Source organism: Balaenoptera physalus, assembly GCF_965194825.1.
Source record: "Balaenoptera physalus genome assembly, chromosome: 2".
NCBI classification, from domain to species: domain Eukaryota; kingdom Metazoa; phylum Chordata; class Mammalia; order Artiodactyla; family Balaenopteridae; genus Balaenoptera; species Balaenoptera physalus.
Window position 1 is genome coordinate 35,559,568 of NC_138883.1, and position 19,898 is coordinate 35,579,465.

The 19,898-nt window shown below is 39.0% G+C and overlaps 1 protein-coding gene and 1 long non-coding RNA gene across 13 annotated transcripts in view; one reads left to right on the forward strand and one right to left on the reverse strand.

The window, feature by feature from the left end:
• Positions 1-16,437, reverse strand: part of GPHN (gephyrin) — a 638,461-nt gene extending 622,024 nt beyond the window's left edge. For 3 of the 12 annotated variants that reach the window (XM_082451607.1, XM_082451608.1, XM_082451604.1), the window contains exon 1: positions 15,995-16,417. In XM_082451607.1, coding sequence (XP_082307733.1) covers positions 15,995-16,058 — 64 coding nt within the window. In that variant the 5' untranslated portion in view covers positions 16,059-16,417. Of the gene's footprint in view, positions 1-15,994 lie in introns of all 12 variants that reach the window. The other 9 variants (XM_082451600.1, XM_082451599.1, XM_082451602.1 and 6 more) reach the window with 6 other exon arrangements.
• The window catches only part of LOC309655992, a 318,822-nt gene that overhangs the window by 174,310 nt on the left and 124,614 nt on the right, over positions 1-19,898 (forward strand). The gene's annotated exons all lie outside the window — the stretch shown is intronic.

A 19,898-nucleotide genomic window follows, 5' to 3' on the forward strand; every position in this document is an offset into this window, starting at 1 on the left:
TATTTCATTCTGTATTATAGTTCCTGCATTCTTGTATGCAAGTGGACCCTTTCCAGAGAAAGGATATACTCACTCAGCCAACCAAATCACCCAAATCAACCTTAGGAATCAATGAATAACAGCATAGTAGGATCACCTTCATATCTGAGTCTATGTTAATGGTGGCAAAGTGAAATAATAGATACTAAATGCTGCTATACCCTACTCAAAGCAAGAAGAAATTACAGTGAATATTCAAATACTGAACTAATTCCAGTCCTTACTTCAGCCTACTCTCCAGCAGAACAATGAAACAGCCAAAGGCAGACAACTGAAGAAAAAAAGTAAACTAGGCCTGAAATGGGGAAACAAATTACTTATTAAAATAATTACCAAATTAGTTTATGTCAGGAAATAGATGGTTAGGGAGAAAGCAAGCGAACTACTTGGGAGTTAAATATCCAGCATCCCTTTTCTGTTAACTGCTCCTACTCCTGTCCACATGGTCCAACATAACCTCTATCCTCTTATCACAAATGACTGGTCCAGGACAAAGTTCTTCCTCAAGTATTTTAGAAACAAAACTGCGAAAATAAAGTCAGTCCTTTTCTGAATGGCTGAAATGGGAAGATCTAAACAATACAGGAGCAGTCAATGGTAATGTTTTTCGCACTGCAAAAAAGGCAGGTCTGTGGTAAGAGAAAACAGAGCTTACTTTACAGAGTGAAGCAAGATGAGAAACAGTCCTTAGGACCTTCAAACCTTGGGTCCAATATTCCTAGGGCCTCATCCCATATTTAGGTTCTTTGAGATAGACACCCCAGTATTCTTACAATAAATGCCCCCTTTACTAAGGCTAGCCCAATTTGAATGGTCACTTGCAACCAAAACAATCCTGTGATAGACTGCCACTTTGATGACCCCGAATTAATCATGCTTCCTAGTATTCCTAGTCTCTTCCCACGATGACTCTGGGCTGAGCCTCTGAGTATTTCGACCAATAGAATAATGTCAGAAGTGAGGCTATGCCAGTTTCAGGCCTACCCCTTAATCATCCTGGCAGATCTGTTTCCTCCCTGTCACAACGCTTGCTCTTGGAATACTTCTTGGAACCCAGCCATCGCACCATGAGGCTAATGAATCAGCCATGTGGAGAAACCCACATGCAGGAGAACCAAGGCCCTGGACAACAGTCCCAATCAAACCTCCAGATGTCTGCTGCTATACCAGAACCCCAACCAATGCCACATAAAGGAGAATGACTGAGTTAATTCATAGAAATGTGAGAAACATTAAATCGTAGTTTTAAGCCACTAAGTTTTGTGGTGGTTTACAATGCAAATTTTAATATAAAAGTTTAATTCACATGCAGGTAACTTAAAATTATACTTTCCTAACACAAACTATGTCTCTGAGCATGGACTGAGAAACTATGGCCCTTGGGCCAACTCTGGCCAACCATCTGTTTTTGTAAATAAAGTTTCGTTGGAACACAGTCATGCTCATTTATTCACATATTGTGTATGGCTGCATTTATGCTATAAGGGCAGAGCTGAGTGGCTGTGATAGAAATTATACATCCCACAAAGCCTAAAATATTTACTATCTGGCCCTTTACATAAAAAGTTTAGTAAACCCTGTCACACAGGACTTGGCAAGTGTTTTAATATATAAATAAATAAACCTGTAAACCTACTTTACAACCAACTCCTCGTCCCTAAAGGATGACACTATAAACATTCAGTAGTATTAGCTTAACAAAACACAAAGCACATCACATGGCACATACCTGCCAAAGGCTGAATATTTGTGTCAGGCCCCGCCAAATTCACATGCTGAAACCTATTCCCCTAGTGTAATGGTGTTTGGATGTGGGGCCTTTGGGAGGTGATTAGGTCATGAGGACACAGCCCTCATGAATGGGGTCAGTACCCTTATAAAAGAGACCCAGAGAGTTCCCTCCCATTTTCTGCCATGTGAGGAGACAGAGAGAAAATGGCTGTCTATGAACCAGGAAGTAGGCCCTCACTGGACACTGAATTTGTTGGTAACTTGATCTTGAACTTCCCAGACGCCAAAACTGTAAGAAGTAAATTTCTGTTGTTTATAAGCCACCTAGTCTATGGTACTTTGTTACAGCAACCCAAGTAGACTGAGACAGTTACTGAATTGTGTTGCATTGTCTGTTAACAGGTCAGGCTATGGTCAGACTAACAGATTAATCAACAGGAAATGACAGGCCAGGAAAACAATAGTAATAAAATCAGATCCATACCTATTTAGCTGTTTAAAAGTTCCTACTTATGGGGGTGGGGGGGGTCTCTATTTCAAGTTTCTCATGTTATTAGATATGACCCACTTCAGAATTGCATTTAGAATCAGAAAGTAATGAATGTTTCATTATGATGCATACGTGACAATTTTTTTAAATTAATAATGCTTCATAGACCCATCTGCAGAAGAAAACCGGAAAATTCCAAGCCCAATACTGACCTAAGTCAATTATTCTCAAACCTTCCTGCCCAAAATCATCTTTGGCAATGCTTTAAGTTCTAGAGATTTTCTTTTGGTACCTGATTTTATAAAGTATCGATCTCCTTTTATATATAATATTCATTTGTCTTATGCCCCAAGTCAACCCAAACACAAGGTCTAAGCCTTGGCTTACTGTCCCTGGGATTTACTATTTTCCTCATATGTCAATTAAAACTCTCTTTTCTACAAATCAACAATTATCTATGTAAATAGTTTCATTTTGCTATCACTTTACCACCCTGTATTACTGCACCATTTGTATAACACTTAAAACTTTTCCACTTTAACTAAAGTATTCCATAACTATAATACCTACATATCTGTATGTAGAGGCAGTTTTCTCCACAGATCTTAACAAGCCCTAGAGAATATCAGAAGCAGTTTCCCATATATACTTTACTTTAAACCTGCACCTCAAAAATCTCAAATTCTTGTCCTTAGTTACTACACTACAAACAGCATCTTCTGACTCTAACAACACCAGAATTAAGCTAGAAAATAAGAATTTAGATCAAGCAAAACCCCAGTACAGTATTGTTCCTTAATGATGTTCCTAAAATAAGATAAAATAAAAGAAAAAAACAGCATGGAAATAAACCATGATTGGGTCAGATATCTAAAAGTTATATTGGTTGTTTTCTGTTATCATCTTTGTAAAGGTAATTAGATTCAAATTATTACAATATATAACAACAAACACTTAATGAATATTTATTATGTGGGCACACTCACTCAACATTTACATTTATTATTTCACTTATCAAAACAACCCTCTCAGGTAGGCAAAGGATTTTTCCCCATTTCGTGGATGAGAAAATTGAAGCTTAGAGAAGTTAAGTAACTCTAAAACCTACACTTAACTCAGGTATAAACCCAGGTGGTCTAATCCACAGCCTACCTACTATTCTGAATATCTGTGTGAACCTAAAACATAATATTGTTCATGAAGGTATATGTCTTATTTTTACAATAGCTTCATTTTAAATATTTAATAGCAAAATAATCATAGTATTTGGGGAGAATACTAATTTTTGCTTTCCAGGTCTCTGGTGTACTACAATTTAAATTTAAAAAGAAAAAGGTAATACCTTGAAACCTCTAAATCTCTATTATTCTTCTAAGCTTGATTGTGTGACTCAGTTATTACACTTACATGTGTGTAAATTTTTATTCTAAATCTTAAACATTTTCCAATTTGAACTCTCTGCAGCATGAGATAGTGAATGAAATAAAACTGCACATATTTTGCAATGGAAGTAACAGACATTTATTATTTCCATTTACACTTGGTATGAATGTCAGTGTCTTCTAGCAGTTTTTCCTGTTTGAAGCAAGGAAGACATTTCAAATCAACAATTTTGCTGTCAGTAACAGGTTGTAGATAATGTGAATACAAGCAATGAGAGAATGGTAAACATGAGGTATGTTCCTGAGATTGGGATTATTAAGATTTTAGAGCTGAAGGAGATTTTAAAAAGCATCTTTTCATCTTTATATTTTACAAATAATGATACCAAATGCTCACTGGAAAAATCCAAAATAGAACTTATTCCAGGGTTCTTTCCCCATACAGTGGTAACAGAATCAAGACTGGTCTTTGCTATCATAGATTTTCTTAATAAGATAATATAGTCAGCCAATCTTTTAATGTGGAAAGAAAAAGAAAAAAAAGTCAGAGGTGATAACTGGGGAAAAAAAAAAAATATATATATATATATATATTTACATTTTAAAGTATATATACATATATATACTTTAAAGGCAAATCCAGAAAAAAAATTAATTTTCATAGTAGAGATTACTGTAGGAAACCACTATTTCTACAGCAAAAAGCTAAAAGAATATAAAGGTGTTATATAGACTTCCAAAATATCATTTGCAGGGGAAAGACCACTATTTCCCAAAGAAGTGTTGAACAGAATTCTGGTATGTCTTGAAAAAATGTTCCATTCTCAAAAAGTTTTGGAAACACTAGACTAAATAAAGTTCAACAGGCTCCACAACTGTAACACCATTCACATCTTTAACATGTTAATATGCTCTAGTATACTGTTAATCTCCATAAGGAGAGATATATTATATACCACTTTCCAAATTTACTTGACCACATAAAAATCTCTTAACATCATACCTATTATAACATTTCCCTGAAAAGTGCTAAACTTAGGAACAAAACTTAGGAAATACTGGGAGGGATCGTTTGTAGAAAAAAAGACTAAAGACTCATAGCTAGGGACTTCCCTGGTGGCGCAGTGGTTAGGAATCTGCCTGCCAATGCAGGGGACACGGGTTCGGGTCCTGGTCTGGGAGGATCCCACGTCCCGCAGAGCAACTAAGCCCGTGCACCACAACTACTGAGCCTGAGCTCTAGAGCCCGTGAGCCACAACTACTGGGCCCCTGCACTAGGACTACTAAAGCCCGCACGCCTAGGGCCTGTGCTCTGCAGCAAGAGAGGCCACTGCAATGAGAAGCCCGCCCACCACAGCAAAGAGTGGCCCCCACCTGCCGCAACTAGAGAGGACCCGCGCACAGTAACAAGGACCCAGGGCAGCCAAAAATAAAATTTAATTAATTAATTAATTAATTTGTAAAATAAAGGCTCATAGCTGATCAAAAATTTAAATAAAGCAACATAAAAGAACTATTGTAAAAACTAGTAAAATCTTACTCTCTATTACATGCATACTACTGTTCTAAAATGTCCTTAGATAACCACACTTATGCAGTGTATGAAAAAGTGGAAGTCAGTCATTGTGAGTGCTCCTGATAAATTAACCACTGTTGATATTAGGGGGCCCTGAGTTTAACCCACTAGTTCTCACACATTAACTTGTTCCAGTTCCAATGAAAACTATCTGCCAGAGGACCACTTTCATGGAAGAAGCAGGAGAAAGGAAATAGGGCAGATAAACTATACTCTTAGGGGGGAAAATAAGAAAGCAAAAAGGCATAAAGACAAGAAAACCTCTAAATTCTGCCCTTCTAGTGGCAGAAACCCCTCTTCTTTTGAAGGCTTCCCTATCCCCTTCTGCGTGTAATTTTGGTGACGCTGCCTATTTAGTGTCCCAATCCCAAAACAGACATGAAATACAGACCTGGCCAATCACAGTCCTCACTTTCCCAGTCACAATGATCGGCCCAAAGATGGACCTGTGAGCCAAGCCAGGTGAAGAAGCAACCTGGAATTTTATATACAAATGCCATGAAAAAGAAAATCTCTCCTCTGGATTCACTAGTTGGGTACGGAAAACCTGATTGACTATTACTATAATCTCCTAACCTGCACCCTCCCTGCCCCAATTCTGGCTACATCAAGGAAGTCAGCATGCAACATACTGAAAAATCAAAGCACTAAAACAGAGAATAAGTGTCCATCATTACAGTAATCCCCTGGACACACTGCTTGAGTATCTAAAGTCAGTTCCTCCTCTATACTCTATGTAAATTAATAAATTCCCCTTTTCACTTAAGGTAACTGTGAGGTGGGTATCTGTCGTCTGCAATTTAATCCACGTATATAACTCAAGGAAGAGTTGTATCTCAAAAGAACTCGTAAAGATTAAAAAGATAATACCAAATGAAAGTGAGAATATTAGTTACAATTAGTACAAACTTGTCTTCCAAAAAGGGTGTAATTTCTATCAAAAATTTTAAACGCAGATAGTGTTGACCCCAAAATTCTATTTATAGTAATTTAACTTATATTTTTTAAAAAACTCACAAATATGCAATAATAAATGTACAGTGTTATTATCTGCAACATTTGTCACATGAAAAATAAGAAACCTCTATGGACATCAATTGAGGACTGACTAAATATAACGTAACTTATGATGCAACAGAGTCATTAAAAAGAAAGATGTGTATCTATATGAATTAATTATTAAATGCCAAGGAGTATAACGTAGTGGTTAAGAGCTTACACTCTAGGAACAGACTACATGGGTTCAACTCACAGTTTGGCCTTTTATCAGCTTGGCTTCTTATCGCAGTAATTTGAGCAAATTACTTAATCTCTCTCTGCTACCATTTCTTCAAATGCAAAATGGTGATACTATTATGAGGATTAAATAAATTAATAGGTTCTATGGCAGGCTCTAGAAAATTATTTCACACTTGGTAAGCTCTTGATAAACTCTGTATTATCATTTTCACTAATATGAAAAGTTGCCCAAGATATGATGGAAAAAGAAGAATATGTATGAGCAAAGATCACAAACTCAAATACCTATGAGGTGAGGCAGATAACAAATAGGTTAAGTGGGAATTGTGGCAAACTGGAGAATACATGCCCTATCTCAAGGGGACAGCCACTCTAACCAACTATTGTCCTGTGGGAAAGAGGTTGCAGTGTTGCTGAATCTTAAAAAGCTAAAAGTATGGATTTATATAAAATGTCATTTTTTAATGTTAGAAACATACTTTTTTGTAAAGACACAGTATGGGCCTAATGAACATGTGTACTGGTCAGTTATGGCCTGTAGTCTGCCACTGACTGCCACAAAAAGGCATCTCCAGTAGATTAGAAACTATAAGTGGGGAAGGGAACAAGTGTGTAAAGTCACAACTGAAAAGAAAACACTAGAGAGAACTATACTACCACACTCCACAATAAAAGATATTCAGAATAGAATATAGAAATGTAATTGCTCCGAGTACAGTCAGACCTGTGCTCAAATTCTGGCAGGGCCACTGGTGTAATCTTGAGCAAGCTACCTAACCTATTTCTCAGGCGGTGTAAACGGAATAATATATTACCTTATAAAGGTTGTAAGGATAAAATAACATGGGCAAAGTGCTAAGCACAAATAGAACATATTTATGCCATATATATGTATGTATGTATATAAACTTGACAGATGTTAGCTATAATTACTTAAACCTGAATGAATAAAATAATTAAATTATGTTCAATATTTTCTATCTTAGAAAGCAGGAAATGTGTAATGGTTTAAAAATTTGTGTCAAAAATGGCTTGACATGAAAACAGCTTTGGTGCTTATACTTATCTACAACAAAAATAAAATATAGAAGCACTTTATTCCTTGAAATGCAACATAAACGTAGCATGATTTGTCAACATCTAACTTGACTAAATAGTGTGTTCATGTTAGCGCTAAAATATAAGCTCCAAGAGGATAAGGACTGTGTCTGTTTTATTCACTATTGTATCCCTCACTTTAGCACAGAGCCTGGCACATAGTAGGTGTTGATTATTGAACACATTATTTCCTTTCTCCCTCATATTAACTATGTAAGGTAAGCATAACTTCCTCCATTCAATGCTAAGGAAACTGAGGTAAAATGTGGTTAAGTGTCTTGAAAGTGGTGGAAGATGTAGAACTTTTGACTCCTATTTTATGCTATTTTGACCCTCAGAATTAACCTTCAAAATAACCTGCAGCATTTTCAGAATCTTTTACCTATAATTTCAATTTTTCATTTTTTAAGATGACAGTTTAAAAAATTACTCTAAAATTACTCTAAAATAATCCTCAGATTATGCCCATCAACTAAGAATACAAATACAAATTAATTAGAAAATAGATTAAAAAATATATAAAGAAATACATAAGGGAAATATAAAAAATATATAAAATATTAAATTTGATAGTATAAAATATCTCAAATAGACATCATTGGTATCATCCTATTACCAGTAATAAATATACAGAAAAATACTAAACCCCACTCCATCTACCCTGAACTGTCTTTTTAGTAATAATTGCAAAGTTCTAGTTTATCTAAATGTTTCTCAGTAGCTGCTTCCTAAACTACTAAGTGTCACACCATCCAATTTTTTTTAATTAAACATCTTCTATGCAAATACTTCATTAATAGGTGCTACGACAAAAGGGCACAGAAGAAGCGAAGAACACCATCACCTGTTTCAAGAACTTTAAAATCTACTTTAAAGAAGATGTTTATACATGAAGCTATTAGCAAATTATGCCAAAATAGCATATGAAGAGGAAAAGAAGATTACTGAGTATACAGTTAACCCTTGAACCAGAGCAGTCTGAACTGTACGGGTCCACTTACACCCAGGATTTTTTTCAGTAAGTACTATAGTACTACACAATCCAAGGTTGGTTGAATCAACATATAAGGAACCTTGGATAGGGGAGAATCACACCTATGGAGGACCAATTACAAAGTTAAACTCAGGTTTTGTACTGTGGGGGGTGGGGGACGGGGGGTTGGCACCCCTACTCCCCCCCCACCCCACTGTTCAAGAGTCAACTGTATAATCCAAGTTAGACATACATGGTAGGCATTTTCACATACATTACCTCAGTTCTTTTTTTTTAATTAATTAATTAATTTATTTATTTGGTTGCACCGGGTCTTAGTTGCAGCAGGTGGGCTCCTTAGTTGTGGCAGGTGGGCTCCTTAGTTGCAGCTCGCCAGCTCCTCAGTTGCAGCTCGCCAGCTCCTTAGTTGTGGCACATGGGCTCCTTAGTTGCAGCTCACCAGCTCCTTAGTTGCGGCACATGGGCTCCTTAGTTGTGGCATGTGAACTCTTAGCTGTGGCATGCATGTGATATCTAGTTCCCTATCAGGGATCGAACCTGGGCCCTCTGCATTGGCAGCACAGAGTCTTAACCACTGCACCACCAGGAAGTCCCGTTTTTTTGTTGTTGTTGGTTTTTTTTGTTGGTTTTTTGTTTTAATATTTGTTTATTTATTTGGCTGCGTCAGGTCTCAGTTGCGGCAGGTGGGCTCTCTAGTTGTGGTGTGCCGGCTCTAGAGCTGCAGGGCATGTGGGATCTTAGTTGCCTGACCAGGGATCGAACCTGTGTTCCCTGCACTGGAAGGCGGATTCTTAACCACTGGAAGTCCCCTCAGTTCTTAACAACTCTGTGAAGTAAGCATTGCCATCTTCATTTTGGAGAAGGAAATTGAAATTCATAGAGGTTAAATGACTTTCCAAAATAAAGGGCATATCAGGATTTGAGATCTGAAATACAAGTCTGACTCCAAAGTCTTTTTTTTTTTTTCTTTAAACTACATCTTGCAGCCTCCCACATGTACATGATTACAGGGTGTAGCAACATTTATAAACACTAAAGGAAAAGAAAGAAAGACATCATTGTAGAGAATATTCCTAGGAAAGATTTTGTTGAGGAAATGAAGTGTGAGCTGAGTCTGAAATTAAGTGTAAAACTGAAACTACTGTTAATTTTGTGATTAATACCACAAAAATTTCTAAATGAAAAAAAATCTAAATATTTTCCCTTCGGTTTATACTGACTGGACCTAATCACTGAAATTTTTCATTCTTTCTTCCATTTCTTATCCTCTTGCATTTTTAATGTAGAATCTACCCCTCCCCTATAATCATTCCCATTATAAAGACAAAAAAAAAAAAAACCTAAGCCTGGGATACTATATTTCTCTTTCTGGCTGGTCAAGATACTAAAGGATAGAAACCTATATTGCCATATAAGCCTCCTTCATGTTAGTGGTGAGAACAGCTGAGAGAGAGAGTTAAATAATTCTGCTCAAAGTTACAGGACTTTACTGGCCAAACTAGCATTAGATAGAGTCTTCTAGAGTTCTTTCTGTGGCCCTGTGCGCCTTAGTTTTTTCTCACCGAAGTACCAATAACAGAAGAACAATGAGGTCTGGAGTTATACAATGGGTTCACTTGAAATTTCTCTGAAGTTTGATTTTTGTCTAAAAGCTCCTTTAAAATTCTACATTCATGCCTAATTTACTCATGCTTACTGTAATATTAAAGTGGTTTAAATTATATACTCTAAGTAAAATTGATACTTCAAGAATTATTATGTTTGTTCCCATAGCTTAGATTCTAAGGCTTAGAATCCTTAGAGAATCCCTTGAACACAATGTCATGTATCCCAACTTGAGAAGCAGGGCACAAATTGCGTAAAGTTCCTTCCACCACATTTGCTTGCTCCTTTATTTGTCAAATCAGGACATTTTTTAAAGCATAGTAAATTTAATTCCATTCTTTCAAAATGTATACTTACTGGCAAAACTACTGTAAAAGTTGTTGGAGTTGTTTATTTTAATTACAATATATTCAAGAAGTTCTGCTTACTTAGTTTAAATCAGTTAAGTACAAACTCACTTATGAACTCGTTAAACCACCTGGATGGAATTTCTACATCACAATACCTCATTAGACATTTGCTTTTCGGGGAGGTCGCTCAAAAATTAAGTAAGGTTTCATGCTATTCATATTAAATACAGATCCAATTATTTTTATTTTTAACATCTTTATTGGAGTATAATTGCTTTACAATCATTTGTTAGTTTCTGCTTTATAACAAAGTGAATCAGCTATACATATACATATATCCCCATATCTCCTCCCTCTTGCATCTCCCTCCCACCCTCCCTATCCCACCCCTCTAGGTGGTCACAAAGCACTGAGAGATCCAACTACTTTTAAACAGGTTAAATAATCTTTTCTTCTTCCTTGGTATTCATCTTCTCTGCCCAGATGTGAAGGAAGAAACCCCTTGTGGTTTAATTTTTTTTTTTTAGGATTTTTTTTTTAACATCTCAAATTCCAAATATGCTTAGTTCTTCAATCCTATTTACAGGTGCAAAGTATAGACTTTATCTATTTTACTCACTGTATCAAAAAAGCACCCTATTCACCTTAACCAGGAATCTCTCACCAGTAAGAGAAAAACAGATTCATTCATCATTTCCTCCCCAATAACATACTGCTGATTCTCCACGACATACCTTAAAGTCAAACAGTCATATGTATTTTGAATATAGTTAAAACTCTTAACTGTGTTTACATACTACTAGTTTATAAAGTCTTGGGCCAGTGGTGATAGTATTAAATGTATTCAATAGACGTTAATGTAATGATTTCTTACTTTAATCACGAATACATTGCTTCCAACCAAAAATTCATGAAAGAACGACCTAGTTTGAGAAATAGGCTTCGTTTTAATAACAGTCATATAGATCAATATTGGTATGTTTGCCAGTACACACAATTCCATTTCACAGGATATAGGTTTTGTTTGCAATAGTGATTTGCCTTACTTAATGACAACATCTATTCTCAAAAGATATATTTATATATCTTTATCAGTAAATGGGCTTTTCAGAAAATAATATTGACACACATAATGCACAAGGATAAGCATGAGGAATTAAATAAAATAAACGACTGAACAATTCCAGAGTCAAATGATTATTACCTCCTTAGCTTAGAACTTGTTTTTTTAATATTTTGAATGACTTGATTTATAAATGACTGAAATACCCCCTACATGTAACTAATATTTTTGGTTTCTAGTTTACAATTAGTCTTTTATTTAATCTTTATTATCTAGTTTTATATATGTCTAATAACTCTTCCTGATTACAAATCTACAATTTAGTGCAATAAAATGTATATTACTAGAGCAAAAACATGATTTTAAAATGCCCTTTCCTAAAAATTTGTATCATTTTCTCATCCATGCCACTGTTAGTGAATATTTAGGTAATGGATTATCATCTTTAGCTAAGTGCTTTGGTATACCAAACATTAGCAGTAGCTAGCTAACATGATATTTAATAACCAACGAAACATAATCTATCCCACTCTATATCACAAACATATATGTATTCATTATTTTCCTGATGTTTCCACGGAACTTACAGTGGTAGAAGTAGTGTGCTCCCTTGATAAACAGCTTCTTTAGAAATAGACAAAAATAGGTGGAAAATGACACATTTGATATAGTGAGCCTGCTGTGTACTTGTTAAGACTGTAAGTATAATTACTACTGAAGTTGTAAAAAAAAAATAATAAAAATTCCTACATCTGCCCCACATCTTGTTTCTAGTTTCAAAGCAACAGATACTTGTTTATTTGCCTCATGTTATTCATCATCACATTGTCTTTAGTCTGTTAAAAATAGTAATAGAAGTAAAGAACATTAGATACAGATGCATTAAAAACTAGAGCTTAGATCACTAAAGACCATATAACTTTCATTTCTAACAAATCAACATAAAACAGTTACTAACAAAGATATTGTTTTTAGAGATCGACAATAATCTTCAACATAAAATGTTTCCATGAAAACCTATGTAAATGTTCCCATTTTCCTGAACAAAAAGATAATATAACTAACATATCCATGTTACATTAGCTATCATACTCTGATTTCCAAGTTCTGAATGATTCAAGATAGTAATAAAAAAAAGAAATGCCTTTGCTAAATATTTTCCTACCATATTCTTTCAAAATTCTAAGTTAATTCATTTGATACGAAGTTTCAATAGACTGCGTACCATATTTGCCAAATCCATACCTGAGATAAAGATTACAAAAACACCTAGAAGATGAAAAGTTTCAAAGTGGTATAAAAACTATCTTTCAAGACATAATCAAAGATGTCACAAAGAAATCAAAGATTTTAGAAATGACAACACAATTCACCAAAATACTAACATATTGTAAAATATGTGCATTTCCTCTAAAATATGTAAAACCTCTAAAACCTCTAAGTTTTCCTCTAAAACCTCTGTAAAACAGACTTAGATAAAATACTTAAAATCACTATTATGAAACATGGAGAGGATATTTTATAAAACAAGCCTTCCACCTTTAAGAAAGCCACAAATTATAACTCATAAAATCAAGGTTTTAAGTGTGGCTTCAATTCAATTTTCTTAAGTATGAAATCATAGTACTTAAGTTCAGTAAAGAATAATTTTACATAGTAAAACTGCAGTACTTGGAAGTTCTACAAGACAAAATTGTGTAACATGGCTTTATTTCTGTAGGTCTTCTTTGTGTGTACAAAATCACATGGAATGTTAAGACCATAAATATTAAGCTGTTTGTAGTAAAATCCACTATTCAGACTGGGGACTGCTGCTCTTTCCTCTGATTCTTCTCCACATTTCCAGGCTCTATCATAGCAGACAATACTTATATCACTAACTTTAAGTAAAAACCTCTCAGAGTTATTTCTGACTTCAAATATCCATTTTATCACCAAATTCTATTGTCCTCTGTTACCACTTCTCCCAAATGTGCAATTTCCTTTTCATTCCTTCACCTATATCCTTATTCCTGACCCTAGACTTCTCCCCCTAAACTACTGTACCTCATTCTCATGAGAGTTTCCCTAGATTGTCTTTAATTCCACTGCCAAAGTTATCTTCTCTCATTGACATTCTGCTCGTGCCACCCACCTATCCTACCTGGGCATTCCAGGGCCTTTGCATTACATTTTTATTCTGCTGAAGAGCCTCACCCTCAGCAACATATTCATTTATAAGGTTGCCACTGACTTTCAACTCCCCTTAAAAATGTCAGTTTCTTCTTAGCCCTGGTAAATGTACCAAATTATCCCTTCAGGTAATCACATTTGCTCCTAATCCATCTGAGTATGGAATACCTTTTACATTTAGCTCTCAATCACACAAGTAATTTATTTAGACAATTTTAGCACAGTGATGACATACACTGTTTCTTCAGTTGTTTGCATACCAATGTCATCCCTACTGGACTGCAGAGACACAGATAAGGGCTGCAGCTTTCAAAGCATTCTGTACAACAGCTATCTACAATGTCACTTAACCCAGGTAAGATGATTCACTAAATAAAACTATTATAGAAAGCTTAAATAAACAAAAAAGAAATTTTTTCTAATCTCTATGGTTTAACTTTAAAACATCTATGACCTTTCATTTCCATGGACAGTTGACATACTTTGGTTTCTATTAAGCCTCATTCTCACTACTCTAATAATTTTCAAAGCACGTCTAGAATTTAAAGTGCAAGTTGAGGGTTGATATAGGGTATATACTTTTACACCCCGCAATTAGATTCTTTGAAAATCAGCAATGTCAACTCCAAGACTTCTGAGTTACAACTGAATCTTCACACAAGGCAAGAGCTTCAGCACCAAAAGAAGAGAACAGCGCATCTTCTAATGCGGGGGGAGGGGGGCGGGGGAGGGTCCCTTCCCTGCAACTGGTTTAGACTAGTTTCTCTATCTCAGGGGCTTTCAATTAGGAAAATTCAATAAATCACCAACAACATCTGGAAACAATATCAGAGAAAGGCGACCCAGTTACTTAAAAGACAGGAAGGGGTACCATGTAAATCTTTTTCATAAAACTCAGCAGCGAAATTAAGCTTTGCATTTTTTATCTTACCAAGAGAGATTTTTTCTACCTAAAAATAAAAGCAAGTTTCATTCAATTTAGTTCCTTCTCGAGCACCGTCTCAACCTGTCAGAACTTGACAAGGGAAAAAAAATTTAAAAGTCTGTGTGTATGTGTGTGTGTGTGTTGGGGGGGGGGGGGCGGGAGGTGGGAGGAGAACACCAGGATTCCCGTCTACCTCGCTTCTTTTTCCGAAATCAGCAAGTCCTGGATTTCCTTCACTCCGAACTAAGCCCTCAGGTTCCAAATATAGTTCTTTAACCCCCACCTCGCCACTCAATTACACAGAAACCTTACCAACTACAGAACCACAGCAGAAACCCCTACAAATCGGCTTGCTATTCATCTCGGAAGTCATGCCCTGCAGCAACTGCCTATCGCCGAACTGAGGGATATTACCCAAATACAGCGCAACGGAATCAGACATGCAGAGCACACACGGCTTCCGCGAGGGAGGGAAACGCGACCCGGGAAAAGTGCGCTCCTCACAAGCCTCAGGACCATCCGGGCGCGGGGTGGTCCCAGAAGGGAGGGGAACAGAGGAGCCCGAGTGGGGGAATCCTTCCCTCTCAAGTAAAAAGGGCTGGATCCCCCCCGCCGCAGATAACAGCCTGTCCCTCTAAGAAAACGAAGAGGCGGGCAGAGGGCCCTTTGCTTGGGAAGGCGGAATGCAAACACTTTCCGAGGTCCGGGTGCAAGCCGATCCCCCACCTCCCGGGGGAGACGAGGGGTGTCCCGTGGGTGGCTGAGGGAATTCCCGGCTCGCGAGGGGCAGCCGGAGGCGGAGCAGAGTTCTGCCTAACGAACAACCGTGTCGGCTCCGGCCGGTGCCCCGCGAAAGCACGGCTAGAGCAGAGCGGGGCCGCCCGGGTGGGGGGAAGGGAGAGGAGGGAGGGGGTGGAAATGGGATTCCCCCCTCTCTGGGACCAGCAGTAGCGGAGGAAGCGCGCGGGCCAGCCGAGAGCGGCGTGCTTCAGCCTGCGGAGCCGGGATCCCGCCGCCTGCACTGGCAGCAAGGAGCCCCGCAGCGGCCGCCGCACCGACCCCTCTGTCCCCAGGGGCCCAGGACTTCGGCTGCGAAGGCACTGGGACCTGACATCCCACGGGGTCGGCCCCAGCTCCCGGGGGACTCCGCGGGAACACCCCAACCTCCAGCAGTTCTCAACGGTTGTAAAACGTCCGCCCCCCCACCCCAGTCCCCTTCCTCAGCCTTCCCTCCTCCCGAGGCCACAGAGAAGGGTCACCACAGGCGAGAAGCCTGAGGCAAGCCGGGGACAGCAGCCGCGGCGGTTCTGGACCTCCTCCCCCGGTTACCTGTGAGGACTCCGACCCGGATTTGATGGTCGTGGTTAGTGAGGATCATTCCCTCGGTCGCCATGTTTCCCAGCGCAGTCACCGCACTGACGGGAGCCGGGAAAAGCCAGAGCCTGGAGCGCGCGGGCCGGGAGCGCGCTCGCCTCGGAAAGCGCGAGAGCGCCCGGGAAGCGCGAGGAGAGTGCTCGGCGGCCTGCGCAAGCGAGAGGCCGGGCCCGGAGGGCGCGAGTCCGCGGGGGGGAGTAGGCGGAGTCAGGGCGCGCGACCCCGAGTCCGGGTCCAAGACAGCGAGCTGCGGGTGGGTTACGCGGTGGCTGCTGAGGGAGAGCGCGCGGAGGCGTAGGAGCGAGGCGGGAGAGACTCTTGTCGCTTTGCGGAGCGCGAGACCCAGGGCCGCTGGACGGCAGGAGACTGAGGGGAAAGGAGAGCACAAGCTCGGGAGGTCGCGGGGGCGGACTCGGGGACAGGGGCGGAGCTACACCGAGAATCGTGGAACTCGTGGAGAGTGAGGGGAGGAGTAAGAGCTCGGTTGCCGAGTGCTGGGAGCGGGAAGGAGCCGGCGCAGCCCGAGCAGGACCGGGGAACGCTCCTGGGCGCGCGAGTAGCGCGGGATTGGTTGGGAGAACGCGTGTGCGCGCGAGACATGAACGCTGCCTCAGCCGAGCTCCAGACAGAAGCAATCCCCTGCCGAGCCTGGCGTTTGTCAGCTACTCCGGCCGGCTCTTGGGGCGGCAAAGCAGGTCTCCCGAGGGGAAGAGGAAAGGCGCCAGGGACCCTGGAGGTGCCTTACAAAGCTGCGTGGGTGGCAGAACCGCAGCTGCTGTGACAGCCCGAGGTTGGCGAAGGAGGAGGTATCCTATCCTGCCTTATCTTCCCGCTTGCTTTTAAGTCGGCTCGCCCTACCGTAGGATTTCCCAACTCCAAGTCTGTACCTTCAGGAGGATCCTCCCTAGCGAAGCTTAGGAGCCTGCGGCAGAGCATCTTGAGGAGAGGTAGCTGGCTTCTCTTTCTCCCACTGTCCCATGGCTTTGTGGTATCAGGCTTCTTCGCTAAAGGCTCTGCTTTTAGGTGAAAAGCACCGATCTTAAAGAATGAGATTAGAGAATGTTCCTCCCCCCTGAGCCACAATCACAAACCTGGAAATAGAACCCCGGTGGTGGCAATTTTCATTTCAGTATTTGTGGGATATGAGGTTACCATGAAAATAGCTTTTGTTGCCACTTATCTTCATGTGTCTTTCATAAAGAGTGATATGAATCACCTGTGGCTATTTCACATGGGTTTCTTAGTTCCCTTTCTAGCCCTTTCAACTTCTGAATAAAAAACATTATATACACACACATGTATATGTATGTTTTTTTTCTTCTCAGCTTTGGTAAAACCGGGAAGCATAAAAATGAAAAGCAAAATGTCAAAAAAAATGTATAATCATCAACATTTGTATACAATTAAAATCTCAGTTTGATGGTTATGTTTTATTGTGCCAACTAGAACGTGGACTTACACTCTAACTGAAGATTCACATTGTTATGTATTTCATTTTAAATAATGGGAGTACAAAGGGGATGATGGGTGGAATTGAGGTGGGAGAAAATTAATTAGTAAAATTTCTTTTGAGTATGTATATTGCTAGTATTTTTGACAGTGGATTTAAAACTGAAGCCACATCATGAACCCACCTCCTATAATAATCTATCACCATAGAGCCTGTGAGCCAATGGATTCTTAACTAGTTTCAAATGAGAGATATGTATGTGAAAGTATGTTTTCTTTATTTCAAACTAAAGATGAGCAAATGGTTGGTTACATTACCTTTCTATCTTTATTCCCTCTAGCGCCCCCAAATTTGAAATGATTTTTAAATGTCTTGAATTTTCAGAGAGATAAATTCTAATCCTGCCCACTATAGGTTCTGTAACCTTAAATGAATTGGGGTCTTTTTCTTTATCCTTTATATAAGCTGGTAGATAAGCACCCTTTCAATTTAGAATATTCCGTTATTATTCATGGAAAGAAACTGGCACTTTTGTTTCACAAATAACAGAAAATAAGGGACTTTCTGTATCTATAAAAGCAGCAATGGTGAAATTCAGTAAAATTTTCATTGGGGACTTCCCTGGTGGCTCAGTGGTTAAGAATCCGCCTGCCAGTGCAGGGGACACGGGTTCGAGCCCTGGTCCGGGAAGATCCCACATGCTGCGGAGCAACTAAGCCCGTGCGCCACAACTACTGAGCCTGCGCTCTAGAGCCCGCGAGCCACAACTACTGAGCCCGCGTGCTGCAACTACTGAAGCCTGTGCTCCGCAACGAGAAGTCACTGCAATGAGAAGCCCACGCACCGCAACGAAGAGTAGCCCCTACTCACTGCAACTAGAGAAAGCCCGCGCACAGCAACGAAGACCCAATGCAGCCAAAAATAAATAAATAAAAAATAAATTTATAAAAAAAATTTTAATTGGGAAGGGTGAAGATGAATTAAGCCTTTTAAAGTATATGGAGGTTAGTTTGTTAAACCTGCTAAAATTGCTGAAAAGAAGTAATGTTAATAGAATTAAAGTGGACAATTATAATAGATGCTTGTCTTTCAACAGTTTTCCTCGAGTATATTCATCTCAGCTGAATTTAGGAAGCTCTAACAAAATTTACACAGGATAAGCCTAGTGACCTTGCTGTCTAGTGGGACTTTTTGTTTTACTGCTGATTATTGAATGAATATTGCAGTATCCACACGCTTTTTAACTCCTGTTACCATGTGACATTTCTTCAGAATTCATCTGGGAATCAAGTGTTACAACAAAGAAAACTTTCTGGAAAGTAGGAAGACAGTAGCATTTCCAAAGATTGATAAATACCTCAGGAACATATTTGGGGGGTGTAGAAAGTGGAAAAGTTCAGAGTTTGTATATAAAGCATTAGAAGTGCCCAGGGATTTAGTCTCTCCATTCCTGAGATTTTAATAATGAAAATTGAGTTTACACTAACTGAGAACATAAAAGATGGGTAAACACTTGGCTGTCATAATGACTTTCATTATAAAGATGAAAGTCTATCAGTAGAAGTGAATTACTGAGTGAAGGACAGTTGAGTTTTTCTGGTACTGGTGTATTTACATTTAGTCCTCCTAGTACTTTAGTTTTCCTGTGGTTAATCACACTTTCAATATAAATAAGGCAAAATTTTCTGGCTTTTCTGGGGTTAGACTCTCCTCATTAGCACTAGATGTAAGCAAGAACAGATTTGGTAATGCATTATTCTTCCACTAAGGCTTATTCTACTCTTGCCTCTTTCCCAATTGGCTAATAGCCACAACTGAGTGGATTACAAATGGGTGCAAGCAACATTTTGAATATACTTAATGCCACTGAACTGTACACTTTAAAATGATTAAAATGGTAAATTTTGTTAGGTGTATTTAACACAATTTTTTAAAAAATGGATGTAAGGTGAAGCTCTGGTTGACTTTAACATAGTATTTTCCCCAAAGGAAGGGTGATAGAGTTAAGATGAACTTTTGACTGACTGAATCAGGCAATGTATTAGTTCCTAGGGCTGCCATAACTAAGTACCACAAACTCAGTGACTTAAAACAACAGAAATTTATTCTCTCGTGGTTCTGGAGGCCAGAAATCTAAAACCAATGTGTCAGCAAAGCCATGCTCACTCTAAAGTCTCTAAAGAAGAATTCTTCCCTTGCCTCTTTCTAGCTTCCAGTGGTTGCCTGCAATCCTTGGCGTTCCTTGGCTTACAGTTGCATCACTCAGTCTTTGCCTTTGTCTTCACATGGCCTTCTTCTCTGTGTGTATTTTTACTTGCCCTTCTTAAGGACACCAGGCATTGGATTTAGGGCCCATATTAATTCAGCATGACCTCATCTTAACTAATCACATCTCCAAAGACCCTATTT